This window comes from Mastigoproctus giganteus, chromosome 9 (assembly GCF_048544385.1).
Source record: "Mastigoproctus giganteus isolate SK-2022 chromosome 9, ASM4854438v1, whole genome shotgun sequence".
NCBI classification, from domain to species: domain Eukaryota; kingdom Metazoa; phylum Arthropoda; class Arachnida; order Uropygi; family Thelyphonidae; genus Mastigoproctus; species Mastigoproctus giganteus.
Window position 1 is genome coordinate 199,582,971 of NC_143583.1, and position 14,320 is coordinate 199,597,290.

General features: G+C 35.7%; 1 protein-coding gene across 2 annotated transcripts in view; it reads left to right on the forward strand.

The window, feature by feature from the left end:
* The window catches only part of cyp33 (peptidylprolyl isomerase cyclophilin-33), a 183,883-nt gene extending 169,886 nt beyond the window's left edge, over positions 1-13,997 (forward strand). For both annotated transcript variants that reach the window (XM_090381682.1, XM_090381683.1), the window contains 2 exons: positions 5,064-5,130; positions 13,870-13,997. In XM_090381682.1, the coding sequence (XP_090237808.1) occupies positions 5,064-5,130; positions 13,870-13,938 (136 nt within the window). In that variant the 3' untranslated portion in view covers positions 13,939-13,997. The remainder of the gene's footprint in view (positions 1-5,063; positions 5,131-13,869) is intronic.
* The last annotated feature ends 323 nt before the right edge of the window (positions 13,998-14,320 follow it).

Here is a 14,320-nt window from a genome sequence, read left to right on the forward strand (position 1 = left end):
CTGGACAGTGCAGTGTCGAGTCAGTTTGGTGTGACATAAGCATTGGGAGATCAAAATTAAGAGTAGGAGTGTGCTATCGGCCTAATGACTCTGATGAGCATAATAAGAAACTGTACAGGGAAATAGAGTGGGCCAGTAAATCAGAGAGTCTAATAATGGGGGATTTTAATTTCTCAGATATTGACTGGAATTTGGTGGCTGGTCACTCACACACTAGCAAGACTTTTGTGGATTTTTTGGATGATTGTTTTCTACATCAGCATGTTCGGGAGGCAACTAGAGGGAGTAATACTCTTGATTTGATTATCAGTAGTGATTCTTCATGCATTAAGAACCTGCAGATAAAGGAACCACTAGGTGGCAGTGATCACAGTGTGCTGAAGTGGGATTTACTCAAAGAGGTAATTAACATTAATTAATTAACATTAGGGGTAAAGGGTAGGGTTATAGCTTTCGTAAAGGCGACTACGATGGACTGAGACATTATTTAAATTCTATACAGTGGGACCAACTGATGATGTTACCAACAGCAAATTCAAAATGGGAAGCATTCAAAGAACTTATCTTGGAAGCTACTAGGCTTTACATACCAACTAAGAAATATTGTTCAAGGTTTAGGCCTAAATGGATGTCAGATGAACTAATGAGACATATGGCAGAGAAGAAAAATGCATGGGATACATACAAATTAACACGTCTGACACAGAAGCCTATGATAGATACAAGTTGATCTGTAACCAAGTTACAAAGGAGGTTAGGCAGGTGAAGGCGGATTACGAGAAATCTTTGGCAAGGGATGCAAAAAAAAACAGCAAAGAGTTCTTTACTTATGTAAACTCTAGAAGGAAGGGGATGAATCAGATTGGTCCACTTGATATCGATGGGTCAACTGTTGATGATTCTGCTCAGGTAGCTAACAAAATAAATGAATGTTTTGCATCGACATTCACACATGAGGAGTTATTCAGCGAGGGGAATGTCAGAGGTGTATTCAACTCTGGCAGTAAGCAAGAGAATCTTGTAATAACTGAGAGTAAAGTGGAGGAGAAATTGTTGAAGATAAAGACAAGAGAGGCATCTGGGGTGGATGGAATCTATCCAGTTATATTAAAGGAGGCAGCAAAGGGAGTAAGCAAACCCTTAGCCATAATTATGAGAGCTTTCTTGGACTCAGGGGAGGTACCCATGAACTGGAGATGTGCAAATGTGACCCCAATTCACAAAGGAGGATCAAAGGCTGACACAAGTAATTATAGACCTGTGGGTTTAACTTCTGTTCCTGGAAAATTAATGGAGGCACTGGTTAAAGAAGCACTGCAGGATCATCTAGACAAGACTTCAGTTATAGCTCGGACACAGCATGGTTTTGTTAAGGGGAAGTCTTGCCTGACCAATTTTATTGGATATTATGATGCAGTCAAAAGAACTGGATGCAGGGAATAACTTTGATATTATATACTTGGATCTTAGAAAGGCTTTTGATACTGTTGCACATGGAAGACTGCTGCACAAATTGGAGAAGTGTGGCATTGGAGGCTAATTGCTGCTATGGATAAAGGGGTGGTTGAGGGGGAGAAGACAGAGTGGTAATCAATGGACACTGCTCATTGTGGACTAATGCTATTAGTGGAGTCCCTCAGGGTTTAGTATTGGGTCCATTATTGTTTTCTGTATTTATAAATGATATTGATGATGGTATATCAAGCTTAATGTCCAAGTTTGTAGATGATACGAAGGTTGGCAGGGTTGGCAAGGACACTACTGACACTATGCTGCTTCAACAGGATCTGGAAAGGTTGAGCAGATGTCCTGAGAGGTGGCAAATGAAGTTTAACCGTGACAAATGTAAAGTACTCATATGGGAAACAGCAACCCCAGAGCAACATTTCAACTCTGTGGTACTACACTGACAGTGGTAGAGAATGAAAGGGACCTGGGGGTGGTTTTGCAGGCGGATATGAAGTTCTCTGTGCAGTGCAGACGGTCTGCAAGAGTAACTCATGGTGTATTGTCAATGATATATAGGAATTTTTCTAGCAGGGATAAGGAGGTGATTATTCCCTTGTATAAGGCAATGGTCAGGCCACCTAGAGTACTGTATACAGGCCTGGAGGCCTCATTTCAAGAAGGATGTAGAGCTGCTGGAACGAGTACAGAGAAGGGCAACAAGATTAGTGAATGGAACAAAGGGGTGCTCTTAGAAAGAAAGGCTTAAGTTTTGCAAATTACAGTGTCTGGAGACTAGGCACCAGCGAGGTGATCTGATAGAGGTGTATAAAGTCTTGAATGGTTTGAGCATGCTCAATGCTGATGGGATTCTTCCTCTTGCTCAGAATAATCACCTGAGAGGGCATAAATTCAAATTGAGGAAAAATAGATGTAGGATAGACGTGCGGAAATTTGCCTTTAGCCAGTTAAAGGCAAATTTCATGGAAGTTGATAGCCTAAATAAGTTTAAGGCTCAGCTGGACAGGTATTTCGAACGAACAGAGGGGTGAAGTGGAAGTGGTTATTTATTTATTTATTTTGGCTGATGCTGCATAAGCTTGCTTTCTTGCATCAAATGTCTCTACTAATGCTAATACCGTAACATAAAAACCCACAGAATTCCAGTTATTGGGATTATCACAAATGCAATAAGATTGAGTTTACTACTGGTTTATAATTAAATACACTAACAGAAAAGCCCAATAAACTGGAAAGTGCAAATTGTTTTTATAGTCGTAACCTCCAGAAATATGCTTTAGAAAAATATAACAAAGGCATTCAAAATTGATTCTTATAATGGCAACATATGCTAACAATGGAAGGGTAGTGCAAAAGGATTTTGTAAAGGATTTTTTGTAATTCGTTCCAAGGACTTGGAAGGAATTACAAAAAAAAAAAAAGAAAAAAAAAAAAGCAATGTGTTATTGGATTCACATTACGATATTTTCACAATACCTACAGGTGCAAAATACTTTTCCATATTCTTTTTCAGTTTGCACAGGCTGGCAAAAACTTACATAAAGTTGAATTTGCATAAGTCGAGTATTATAGTGGAAAATATTACTTTTCGATCCTTAGACGTACCTTCCTGTCTGAAAAGTCAGTCATAGGAGTTACTGCCCCTGCCCCATCTAGGTGGATCTCTGCTATCTATATCTGAACTTTTATCTTAAAGCCTTTGAATCTCAAAATCATCATGACCTCAATGCATTTATGACTCATTGAGACAATCTGTTTCTTTAAAAAAAAAAAACAAAACACCTTTCAACTCCATTAACTCAACATTTTTGTATGTTGAACGCTCAAGACTTCTAAAATATAAATTTTCTATTTACATATTTACAATTTTCCTCCCTTCTTTTGCAAGTGAATGCCACTCGCAATGTCCAGGAAGGCAATATATTTCTCTTTGCTTTGAAAAAGCTCATGGCAGCTGTATGAGTCTGTGCCAAGCAGTCCTACAAATTCTCTTCTTATATCATCATACCTTGGACAATATTTCCTAATGTGCTCCATATCCTCTGCACTCACATCTATGTAATTCGTTAGACTTTACCCCAAGCTCTACCAATGTTAGAGAGGCAACAAGAGCAAGCAATACTCTTGATCTGATTAGTATTAGTAGAGGCATATGATGCAAGAAAGCAAAGCTTATACAGCATCAGACAAAAAAAAAACCCTTCCCATTTCATCCGTCCAGTTTTTCCTTGAATTTATTTAAGCTTTCAACTTCCACAATGAAGATGGAAGTTTGTTTTTGTTTTTTAAACCTAAATTACATGGCACCCATCAGGGTGCCATGTAATTTAGGAATGTAATTTACTTAAAACTTTTTTAAATTTATATATTTATTTTAATTATAAAAAGGTACATCCTTATCTTACCTATGTGAGTTAGGATTTTCTGTGCTTACCACTATAAAAACTAACAAGAGGGAAATACTACAAGTGAAATGATACATTGTTCCAAATTACTGCACCTGCTCAGATGATTCTAGCACTGTAAAAGGACTGCTCCCTGTAGAATAATTTAACTTGATAACATGCTGTTGTGTATATATTTTCATATGTAAATTTGTAATTTTTTTCCCCTCTAATGTTTAATCCTATGCTTGTATAATTAATAATAATATTGTTTTTTTTCCTTCTATCTCATCCTTGTTTATTATATTGCAGTAGCCTTTACTGTAAACTCCTGGCTTGTAGCTGTGAAGGGTATTGTGTGTGGCGTGTGCCTTTTGTATGCAATAAAGAATTCTTATAATTTGTATTACGAATTGTAATTTTGTTTATAATTTTATTATTATAATAAGTACCATATAACATATATTTTTTTAAAATATTATATATATATATATATATATATATATAGAGAGAGAGAGAGAAAATCGGATTTAACAGGCAGAAAATTGAATAGGGGTGCCACAAAATAAAATAAATTACTTAAGGGCGCCATTATTAAAAAAAAGTTGCAAACCACTGCTCTAACCCTTTGTCTCCACATCTTTTCCTTCCTTTCTTTCTGGATTGTAGTCAGTTCAGTTTTATTTTAGAGCAAAGTGGGAGCTTTTGTTTGCATTTTGAATTTAATATTTGTTACATGTGTCGGTTATTGTGGTGAAGTTCAAATTCACGCTGTCATACTATTTTGTGCGTTTAGTGCACGCTTCATTCGCATGTCGTAAGGTGTGACAGCATCTCTTGTAACTTAATACTGTGAAGTTCTTTACAGAAAATTTCATTTTGACCGTTATCATGGTGCCATCTAAGAGAATAAGTAACAGCAGTACTACTTCACCGCTGTCCCCAGATAGTTTTTTAGTACCTCTAATTTTGGCATATCAAGGATATAGTAGCAGTTATTTTATTAGTCATTCCTGAGTTACGTAAAGCTCGACTTATGTAAGAAGTCCTGGAATGTATCTCTTATGTATGTTGTGGACAGACTGTGTGTATATATATATATATATATTTTTTTTTTTTTTTGTTCTGCATTTTTATTATTATATTTACATCTAGAAAGAGCACTAGTTACAGCAGTTTCATGACCGATAAAGTTTGCATATTTATTTTAAGGTTGGATGGAAAACATGTTGTTTTTGGGCAAGTTATTTCTGGAATGGAAGTAGTTAAAAGGATGGAGGTACGTTAAAGATATTTTTCTTCATATTTTCATGACATTGAATCAAATATATAGCATAGGCTAATTCATTTTTGGTACTGAATAGTAGAATTAAAGTTGGAGCAAGGAATTTCTAATTTCAGTGTTGATATTCTTATTATTGTACAGGGTGATCACAATAGCAATTGGCACACATTTTACGTAATATCTCTGCGATAGTTTTAGTTTCTAAATCAAGAAAATAGTAGACAGCATTTTCGAAACTTACTCTAAACTTGGTGTATGTATGCTTTTATAATGTTTGCCAATAAAGATATTGTATGTCTAATGCTATTGCATAGACTTTTTTTTGATCATCCTCCCATATCGAGGATTTTCTCTTTCATTATTACTGATTGTATTTAAAGTTTTTGTTCCATAACAGTTTATAATGGCATAGAGACATTGTAGTAATCATCATAAGTACATGACTTTCCACTTAAAGATGTGGTATTATTATTGTATACATCTGCATAATTGCCAATTTACAATGGGGACGCCATCTTGTTCAGTCGATTTGACCATTCTCTGTCTCATAGTAATGTAGTTGATGACAGAGTTTTCCATCTTTTTTGCAGAAACTCAGTTTTTCTCTATATTTTTCTTTTCACAAAAAATTAATAATAATAAAATATTAAAATTAGATTTTATTCTCTTTAAATCTGTGAATTTCTGCTTATTTTTATTAACAAAGTGACTGTCAGATATACTGTGGTAATCTACACTGCAAAATTGAAATGTGCCATTTGTGTAGATTTCATTTCAGTTGTTTTAGCTATATAGTGTGAATCTAATTAACAATGTTTTTTAGTAATTGCCGAAGAAATACAACCCAAAATTCATTAAGCAAGGAATAGATGCAATATTTTCCACATACTATAAAATCTTAAGAAAGTACCACATTTGCCTTGTGTATTCTATATAGGTGCGATGTTTCAGTTTCAAGTGGCAGGAATGCATTTCATGCATTTGCGGTGCCTCCGTAGCCAGGTGAGCAGGAGTGGCAGTGCGTAGCACACACTTCTTGATTAGACCAGGGTTCAAGCCCGTGACCACCAAATACGGAGGATGCGGAAAGGTCAGGGAATGACCACCGCATATACCCGGAATGGCCTTAGTTGCTAATGCTCCTAAAACCCAAATAACAACAACATCATACCTTTGCAAAAAAATATGCATAAAGACAGCATTCTGTGTATAGAAAGAAATGCAAAAATGGATGTTAGCCATTGATGTCATAATGTTGAATGTTTATTTGCATCTTTTTTTCATAGAACATAATCTTTCTCTGAGTTGTGCTGATCATGCGAATACATTGGTCGACATGTTTATTGATAGTGAAATAGTAAAAAATATTATGGAAGAACAACTGAAAAGCTGAAACATTTTTACTGAAATTGCATGGAAGGGAAAGATTTAGTGACAGCTCTGAAAAATGGATTTTATTTTAAGTTGCTACAGATGGCAGTTAATCATGATGATTCCAAGTTATTTGTGGTGAATTTTTGTAATTAAAAAAAATAAATAAATACATAATAATAAAAAATAATAATCAAACCAAAAGAAACTTTCTCTCAGTTGTCAGCATTGGATGGTGACTGCAGGGTACAACCTTGGATGCCTGAACAACTGAAAGCATGTGGGATTCTTTCCAAAAACTGTCTGGCACTTAGTGTTGAAAATGCAGTGTTTGGGGTAGGCCTAAAAATGAGTAGCAAGGGTATTAAAAGAAGAGATTGAGCATGTGTGATAGTAATAGGCAGTCCTCATCATATTAATTTGTGTGCTGAAAAGGAATCTGCATGCCTTTGTTGTGAAAGTGGATGAATTTGTTTTGACTTTGTTTGGTGGAAATTTAACATCTAGAAAGAAGTGCTGAAAATGAAAGACAGATTTAAAGTTTCAACTGATGTATGTCACTGAAGTTAAAAAAACATTTAGAAGCATCTGTGTATGCACTGGCTGTCTTTGGTTAAATGTGTGATTAGACTGGTAGACCAGTGGCAACTGTCTGTTTAAAGAAGAGATTGGAAGTGGTGAGAAAAGCAATATGAATACTTTTCAGCAAATTGTAAAGTACAAGTTATCGCTATTGGCGATACAGACTCTTGTTCAAATCCAAGTTTTAAAAGACAAAAAACCTAATGAAAGCAATCGTGAACAAGCCAAGCAAGCTGATAATTCTAGGCATTTTATCCTTGCTCATGCAGAAACTCTGTTCATGTTTCTTTCTGCTTCAATAAAGTAATTTTTCTGTTTCTTTTAAATGTTATGTGCCAATGCTTTAAAATCCAAATATAGCTCTTCAATCCAACATACCTCACATTCATGTACTGAGGTTATTATCCCTAGATATGTTGAAAAATATTATTTGCAAATTTATTTTACCTACAGTTTTCAAATTTTCTTCCATTTTGGAAAATTTCTTACCAATGATTAGCAGAATTCTTTGAAAATTGATTAGCAGACTAAATCCAGAAGGATTGATTTAGCAGAGTAAATCAGAAGTCTAGGCATTTCTACTGCTAGGTCATAGAGAAGCTTGTTCTATTGCTCAGTGAGAAAGTATAATTTATGGCTGCATGTGACTACATAGTGCAGAAGTTTGCACAGAAGAACAATGTTCTTATAAAAGCTGAGGTAGCACAAATTTCATTTTCAAATTTGAAATATTTTGTGGATAAGTTTCCAGTACTTCTTGGTGATGTTAAATATATGAAGCAATAGATGTTTTGCAGCATCAGTATACATATAATAAATAGGTTCACCATAACTAGAGTAATGGTGAACCTTTTCCAGCTTGCATGCCAAACATAAGCTAAAACAAAAATATGACAATTTTTGCATGCTGTGGAGGGGGAAAAAGTTAGTAGTTTTATTGATATTATAAATGAGAAGTTACATGATTTTCATTATTAGATGTCGGTAATATAAACAAAAATTTGTCTTCAAATATATATAATTAAGTATAATTGGTACTATATAGGTACTCAAAGAATATTAAAACATTGGCGTAAGTGTAAGTATAAATGGGCATAAGGCCAAAAGAACCTATAAAGACTAATATAGCCTGCATTGGTTTACATTGCTATACCCTATAAATAAATATATAATTAGCAATAAAATAAAAATACAAAATATAATAAAATGATGATTATGTAGCTAAATATTGATAATCGGATACATTGAATGGCACTTTTTCCTAGGGCTAACACCATTCAATATATCCCACCAATAACCAGAAACAGGCTATCTGTTTCTGATTGTTATATACCTGTTTAACTAGATCCAAATTATAAACAAAGGCAATCTATGCTAAACTTTAACAGCAAACAGGCAAGATAACAGTTAGCCTAACAGATAGCTTTGAAACAAATAATACAGAAAAAGGGTGCCAACCATAATTTAAAAGTAAAAAGCAAAGTAAATAGCTTTTTATAAAGGTACTTAGGATATACCGGGAGTGTAACAGCCCGACCCTTTAGTAAGGGATCCTGGTATAACTACAAGGGGTTAAAGGACTGTACATACTAGACCAAAAAATTCAGGCAGTTATGCTCCCAGTATATCCTAAGTACCATTATAAAAAGCTATTTTTTTTTGCTTTTCACTTTTTACTTTCTAACCCTAAATTTTATACCTCAAGATCTATTAGAGTAATTCAAGGGAAATTGAGGTACTATTACTCTACTTATCCTTACCTCCTTTCTCCTTATGTTAGCATAAGCTTTCTTTTGCTCAAGTATAAAATAAATAAAAAACACCACAACTGAAGTGAAAATTATGGTTGGCACTCTTTTCTGTATTATTTCTTTCAAAGCTATCTGTTGGGCTAGCTGTTATCTTGCCTGTTTGCTGTTAAATTTAAAGTTTAGCATAGATTGCCTTTGTTTATAATTTGGACCTAGTTAAAGAGGCAAATAACAATCAGAAACAGATAGCCTTGCTAATTATTCGTGGATATATTGAATAGTGTTAGCCATTCAATATATTCCACCAATTGAATGGTGTTAGCCATCATGGTGTGAATTGGTGGTCAATGTGTCTGATTATCAATAATTAGCTACATAATCATTATATTTTTATTTATAGCGTATAGCAATGTAAACCACCACAGGCTATATTAGTCTTTATAGGTTCTTTTGGCCTTATGTACCCGCCTAGTACTTTTATGCCTATGTTTTAATACTCTTTGAGTACCTATATAGTACCAATTATACTCCTACAGTAGTAGTTAGATTACAGACTGATGTAATGTTTAATCTACAAATGATGGTATTAATCTGATCTGATATACATTTTACACTATTCTTATATTTCATAGATTAAATACATATATACAAAGGGTACTAGGAAAGTTTTGCAATACAGCTTTGTTTATTTAATTTTTTCAAAGTAATTTCCTCTACATTCAATACACCTCTCCATCCTCCGAAACCAATCTTTAAACCAGTTCTGCCAAGTTTCACTAGGGAGTAAAGCACACTCGTTGTCCCAAGCCCGTAGAAGGTCCTCATCACTGGAAAACCGCCTCCCTTTTAGCTTCATTTTCACATGCGGGAACAGTGCAAAGTCGCAGGGAGCAAGGTCTGGACTGTAGGGAGGGTGCTCGAGAAGTTTCAGTCCTGTCGTGGTCAAATATTCGGTGCAGGCTTTGGCACGGTGAGCTGCAGCATTATCGTGATGGAGGTACCAGGTGTCCATTCTTGACTTTGGCCGCAGGTTCTTCATAGATCCAATGACTTTAGGCAGGCATTGTTCAGTATACCACTTAGCTGTGACTGTCTTCTGCGTGTCCAAAATGACACGTTCCACAATTCCACTCGATTTGAAAAATACAGCTATCATTTTCTTCTTTACAGATCGGGATTTTCTGACAATTACGGGTGTGTCGTCATCATCAAAGACCCAAACTTTGTTTTGAGCCTTGGTCGGCAGATCATAATAGTACAGCCAAGTCTCGTCACCTGTCACGATGTTGTTCACATACCGAGATTGTCCCTTATCAAACTTTTTTAACATCTCCCGGCACCAAGTCACACGTCGTGTCATCTGCTCTTCAGTCAGTTGATGCGGCACCCAGAGAGAACAAAGTTTCTTCACGTGCAAATGATCTTTCAGAATCGAACGAATTGCTGGTGCATTTAGGCCCAAAGTATCCTCTATCTGTTGGTAGGTCACTCGCCTGTTTTCATCAAGCATTTTCCTCACAGCAGTAACGTTTTCCTCCGTAACTGACGTTCATGGCCTTCCCGGCCTCTCAGAATCCTCCAGAGTGAAATTTCCCCTTTGGAATTCTCTATACCACCTGAATATCGTTGTACGATGTGGACAATCATCATCTAGTGCAAGAGTCATTTCTTCTAAGCACTGGTCTTAAACCATGCACGAAATTATACCGCAAAACTGTCCTTATCTCATTTCGTGACCACGATGCCATCGCAAGCACTTTACACTCTCACTACTAATGAATAACTGAGCCCATCGACTTGGCGCGGTGGCTACTATGCACGTATGAACATGTCTCAACATGCAGCAACAAGCAGCTTCCTGTGATTCATTGTTGCATCATATTGCAAAACTTTCCTAGTACCCTTTGTATATATATATATATATATAATTTTTTTTAAAATAATATGAAATACAAGTAGCCTCGTGCTGGTATATTTTCCTGTGCATGCCCCTTGCAGCACACATGCAGTTAGTTTGCCATTGTTGGTCAATTTAATACAAGAGCTATTCAATAAAGAATGATCATAATTTTTTTTTACAACATACCTTTATTAATCATCTGTATTTTGATGGTCCTTTTCAAAGCAGTCCCCATTTGATGGAATACACTCACTCCAACATTTCTGCCATTCTTCAAAAACATAGTGGAAGCCATTTTTTGACAAGTGTTTGAGAATTGCTTCCAATGTCTTTACAACTGGAAACGTTTTTCTCACAGTTCCTTCTTTTAACTTTGAAAATAATAAAAAAGTAGCAGGATGCAATGTCAGGGCTATAGAGCAGATGAGGAACACATTTGACATTAATGCTGACTAAGTACATGATGACAGTAGGAGCAATGTGAGGTCTTGCATTGCTGTGATGCAGCATCCACCCACTTGCTTACAGTTGTGGTCATTTGCAACACATGATCCCACAGAGTGTGCGGTATAGTTTATAGTAAAGTTCCGTAACAGTCGTATGAAGTGGCACAACATGCTGGTAAGCCATGTTGACTGACTGCCAAGGTCACACTGCTCACAAGTTAACTGTGCAGTTGCTATGTGTTTGGTCTTCAGTTCTGCAGCTCAGCTAGAAGCAAGCAGTCCAGCTGTTTATGAAAAATTATTCTTTATTGAACAGCCCTTGTATAAAGGAACTGAAAGACTGCATTAGAGATTCATTACAAGTCCTTCATGTGACACTGGCATGAGCATGAAGGACTTGAAAAAAGCTGTTGAAGACCGGACAACATGGAGGCAGCTCGCCTATAAAGTCTCCGAAAGTTGGCTGCGACTGAACGGATGAAAACAACAACAAAGTAAATTATTGACCACTTTACAAATTATTATTATATAACAGAAACTACAAGAGTGTATTTCAATGTAGAGTGCCCATGTGGAAACTTAACTCAAAAAGTAAAGTTTCCACATGGGCAATATTTGTACATATGATATCCAAATGGTTTTCAATTTCATGCCAAGTGATTTCTAACATTTGAGGCATCATGCACATGATTCTTCACATAATCCTACGGAAAAAAAACCCAGTGGTGTTATATCTAGTGAGTAAGGAGGGCTAGGGAATTGGTCTTCCCTATCCAATCCATTGGCTTGGATAATTGTCATTGAGAAATTTTCGCACAGTCAAAGCCCAGTGAGGAGGAGTACTATCTTGTTGAAACATTTTGTTTAATGTTCTTTCATCTGTGGAATTGCGGCCGACCGGGCTAGCCGAGTGGGTAAAGTACCTGCCCGGCAACCCAAAGGTCGCGGGTTCGATTCCCGCCTCGGGCTTGGATCAAAGTACTGCAAAAACCTTGGGAGGTGCAATATGGCCATAGAAGCCGATGCGCCAACAACTACCAAATCAAAAAAAAAAAAAAAAAAAAAAAAAATCTGTGGAATTGCAAAATGCTCCAGCATGTCCAAGTAATTGTTACTGTTTGTGGATCACGTGGTTTTAGGAAAGAGTACACCACACATTCAACTTAGAGGAATCCCATTCATGCTCACTAAAGACATGAGAGGTTTCACTGCCCCAGATTCTGCATTTGTGGCAGTTTACCTTACCAGGCAATGTGCTCATCACTAAAGACAACTCTGTTCAGAAAGTCATCATTTCCAGTCCAATTGAGTATATCCATGGCAAATTTAATTTTAGTGGTTATTGTAGGGCACAACTGTTATCAACTCTAGCAAAATCTATACAATGGTATATAAAACTTTGAGTAGTTCTTTCAAATGACATAAACATTATTCGTATATCAGTTCCTGTTTGTGTTTAATAATCATTTGTAACGTGGTCAATAATTTATGGACACCTAAGTAATAAGGTATTCCATGTGCTTCAGAATTCCATGCCTTCTGTGGATAACATGCATAACAAAATGAAAATTAACAGCAGAAAGAATGACACTGACATTACATCTTTTCACATCTTGAGAATTACAAATTCAGAAGGCTATGATCTTTTGGATACAAGGTGTCTTGAGGCAGGCAGGAATATTACTAGGGATATCCCCAGTGATTTTCCTTGCCTGTGACATGTTGGTTATGGAGTGTTCATCTGCCACTAGCAAAAGCTTTTCTCCTTGTGCTTCTTCAGAAGTTTAGCAATTGTTCCATATAGTTTTATTGTGTAACAACTGTCAGGGTAATGGGCCTCTGCTAGTGTAAAAGTTTTGAATGGTTAGCCAGCAAGGTGATGCAGCAATATCTTGCTGTTTTTTGGTGGGACTTTTAAAAAGTCTCTTCTTTCACATTGTTGAACAATCAGTATTTTAGGGTTCGAGGTATGAAACCATAATTTTCTGTAATTATATCATGTGCAAATTATGTACAGTCACTTTGAAGGATGTCTGGTGTGAAGCTTTTGGGAGGGGGGGGGGCTTTCTTATGTAGTATTTTCCACACCTACAGCCTGTAGACTACATTTTTTATTTGGAGAGGGGGGGGACAAGAATTTGTTTTAGGGTTTATGTTGCATGTTCTTACAAATCCCTTGTTTTCCATATTCCAAGTCAGAAGGAGAAGATGAATTGGTGTGGTGTGAGGATACTGTGTCAGGGAAGCATTATATAGACATCATAATCCTCAACAGTACTTCTGTAGAGAGAAAATGAACAGGCATATTTTCTGTTTGAAAATATCAAAACAGGCATTATTAAGGGTATGATCTCCAGAGCACTTAGGACATATATAATGGACACTTAAAACAGGAACTAAGCATTATCGGTACTTAGCGAAAACCAGTACTTTGCCATAGGAGAAACAGTAGACTATATATATATATATATATATATATATAAAAAAAAAAAAAATACCCCCCCCTCCAATGAGAGAGTTTCAGGAAGGTTCGGACACTCAAAAGGGTCGCTATTTAAATAAAAAATTTTATTTAATTAAATTTTTTTTGTAATTTAAATAAAATTTTATTCCTGGAACTGTTTATTCCTAAGTTGTATGTATACATTTATTTTTAATTAATTCTTTTTTTATATATTTTCAGCAATATGGAAACAAGGCAGGCAAACCAACAGAAAAGGTTACTATTTTTAACTGTGGGGAGTTAGTATGATTTTTCAACTGTATTTATGTAAATGTGTAAAGAGTTGTATGATGTGCAGTCTCCAAAAAAAATATGTACAACTTTGCTCTTACAAAATTAAAATTGTTTATACAATGGCACAAAAGCCTCCTTTACATCATATAGTATATACATACTATCCATGGTTATGCTAAATACATATCTTACACTCAATAGATAAAAATAATTCTTGCAATGATATTAGTCTTATCAGAAACAACGATCAGACTGACAAATATAAGCTCCAATGTATCATGCAGTATACAGATTAATTAAGCTAACAAAATATCATTTCTGTGGAAGTTATGAATTTCAGATTCTAATAATAATAATAAAAAAAAAATGTGTGCTCTGCATGGAAGGCACAGCTTAG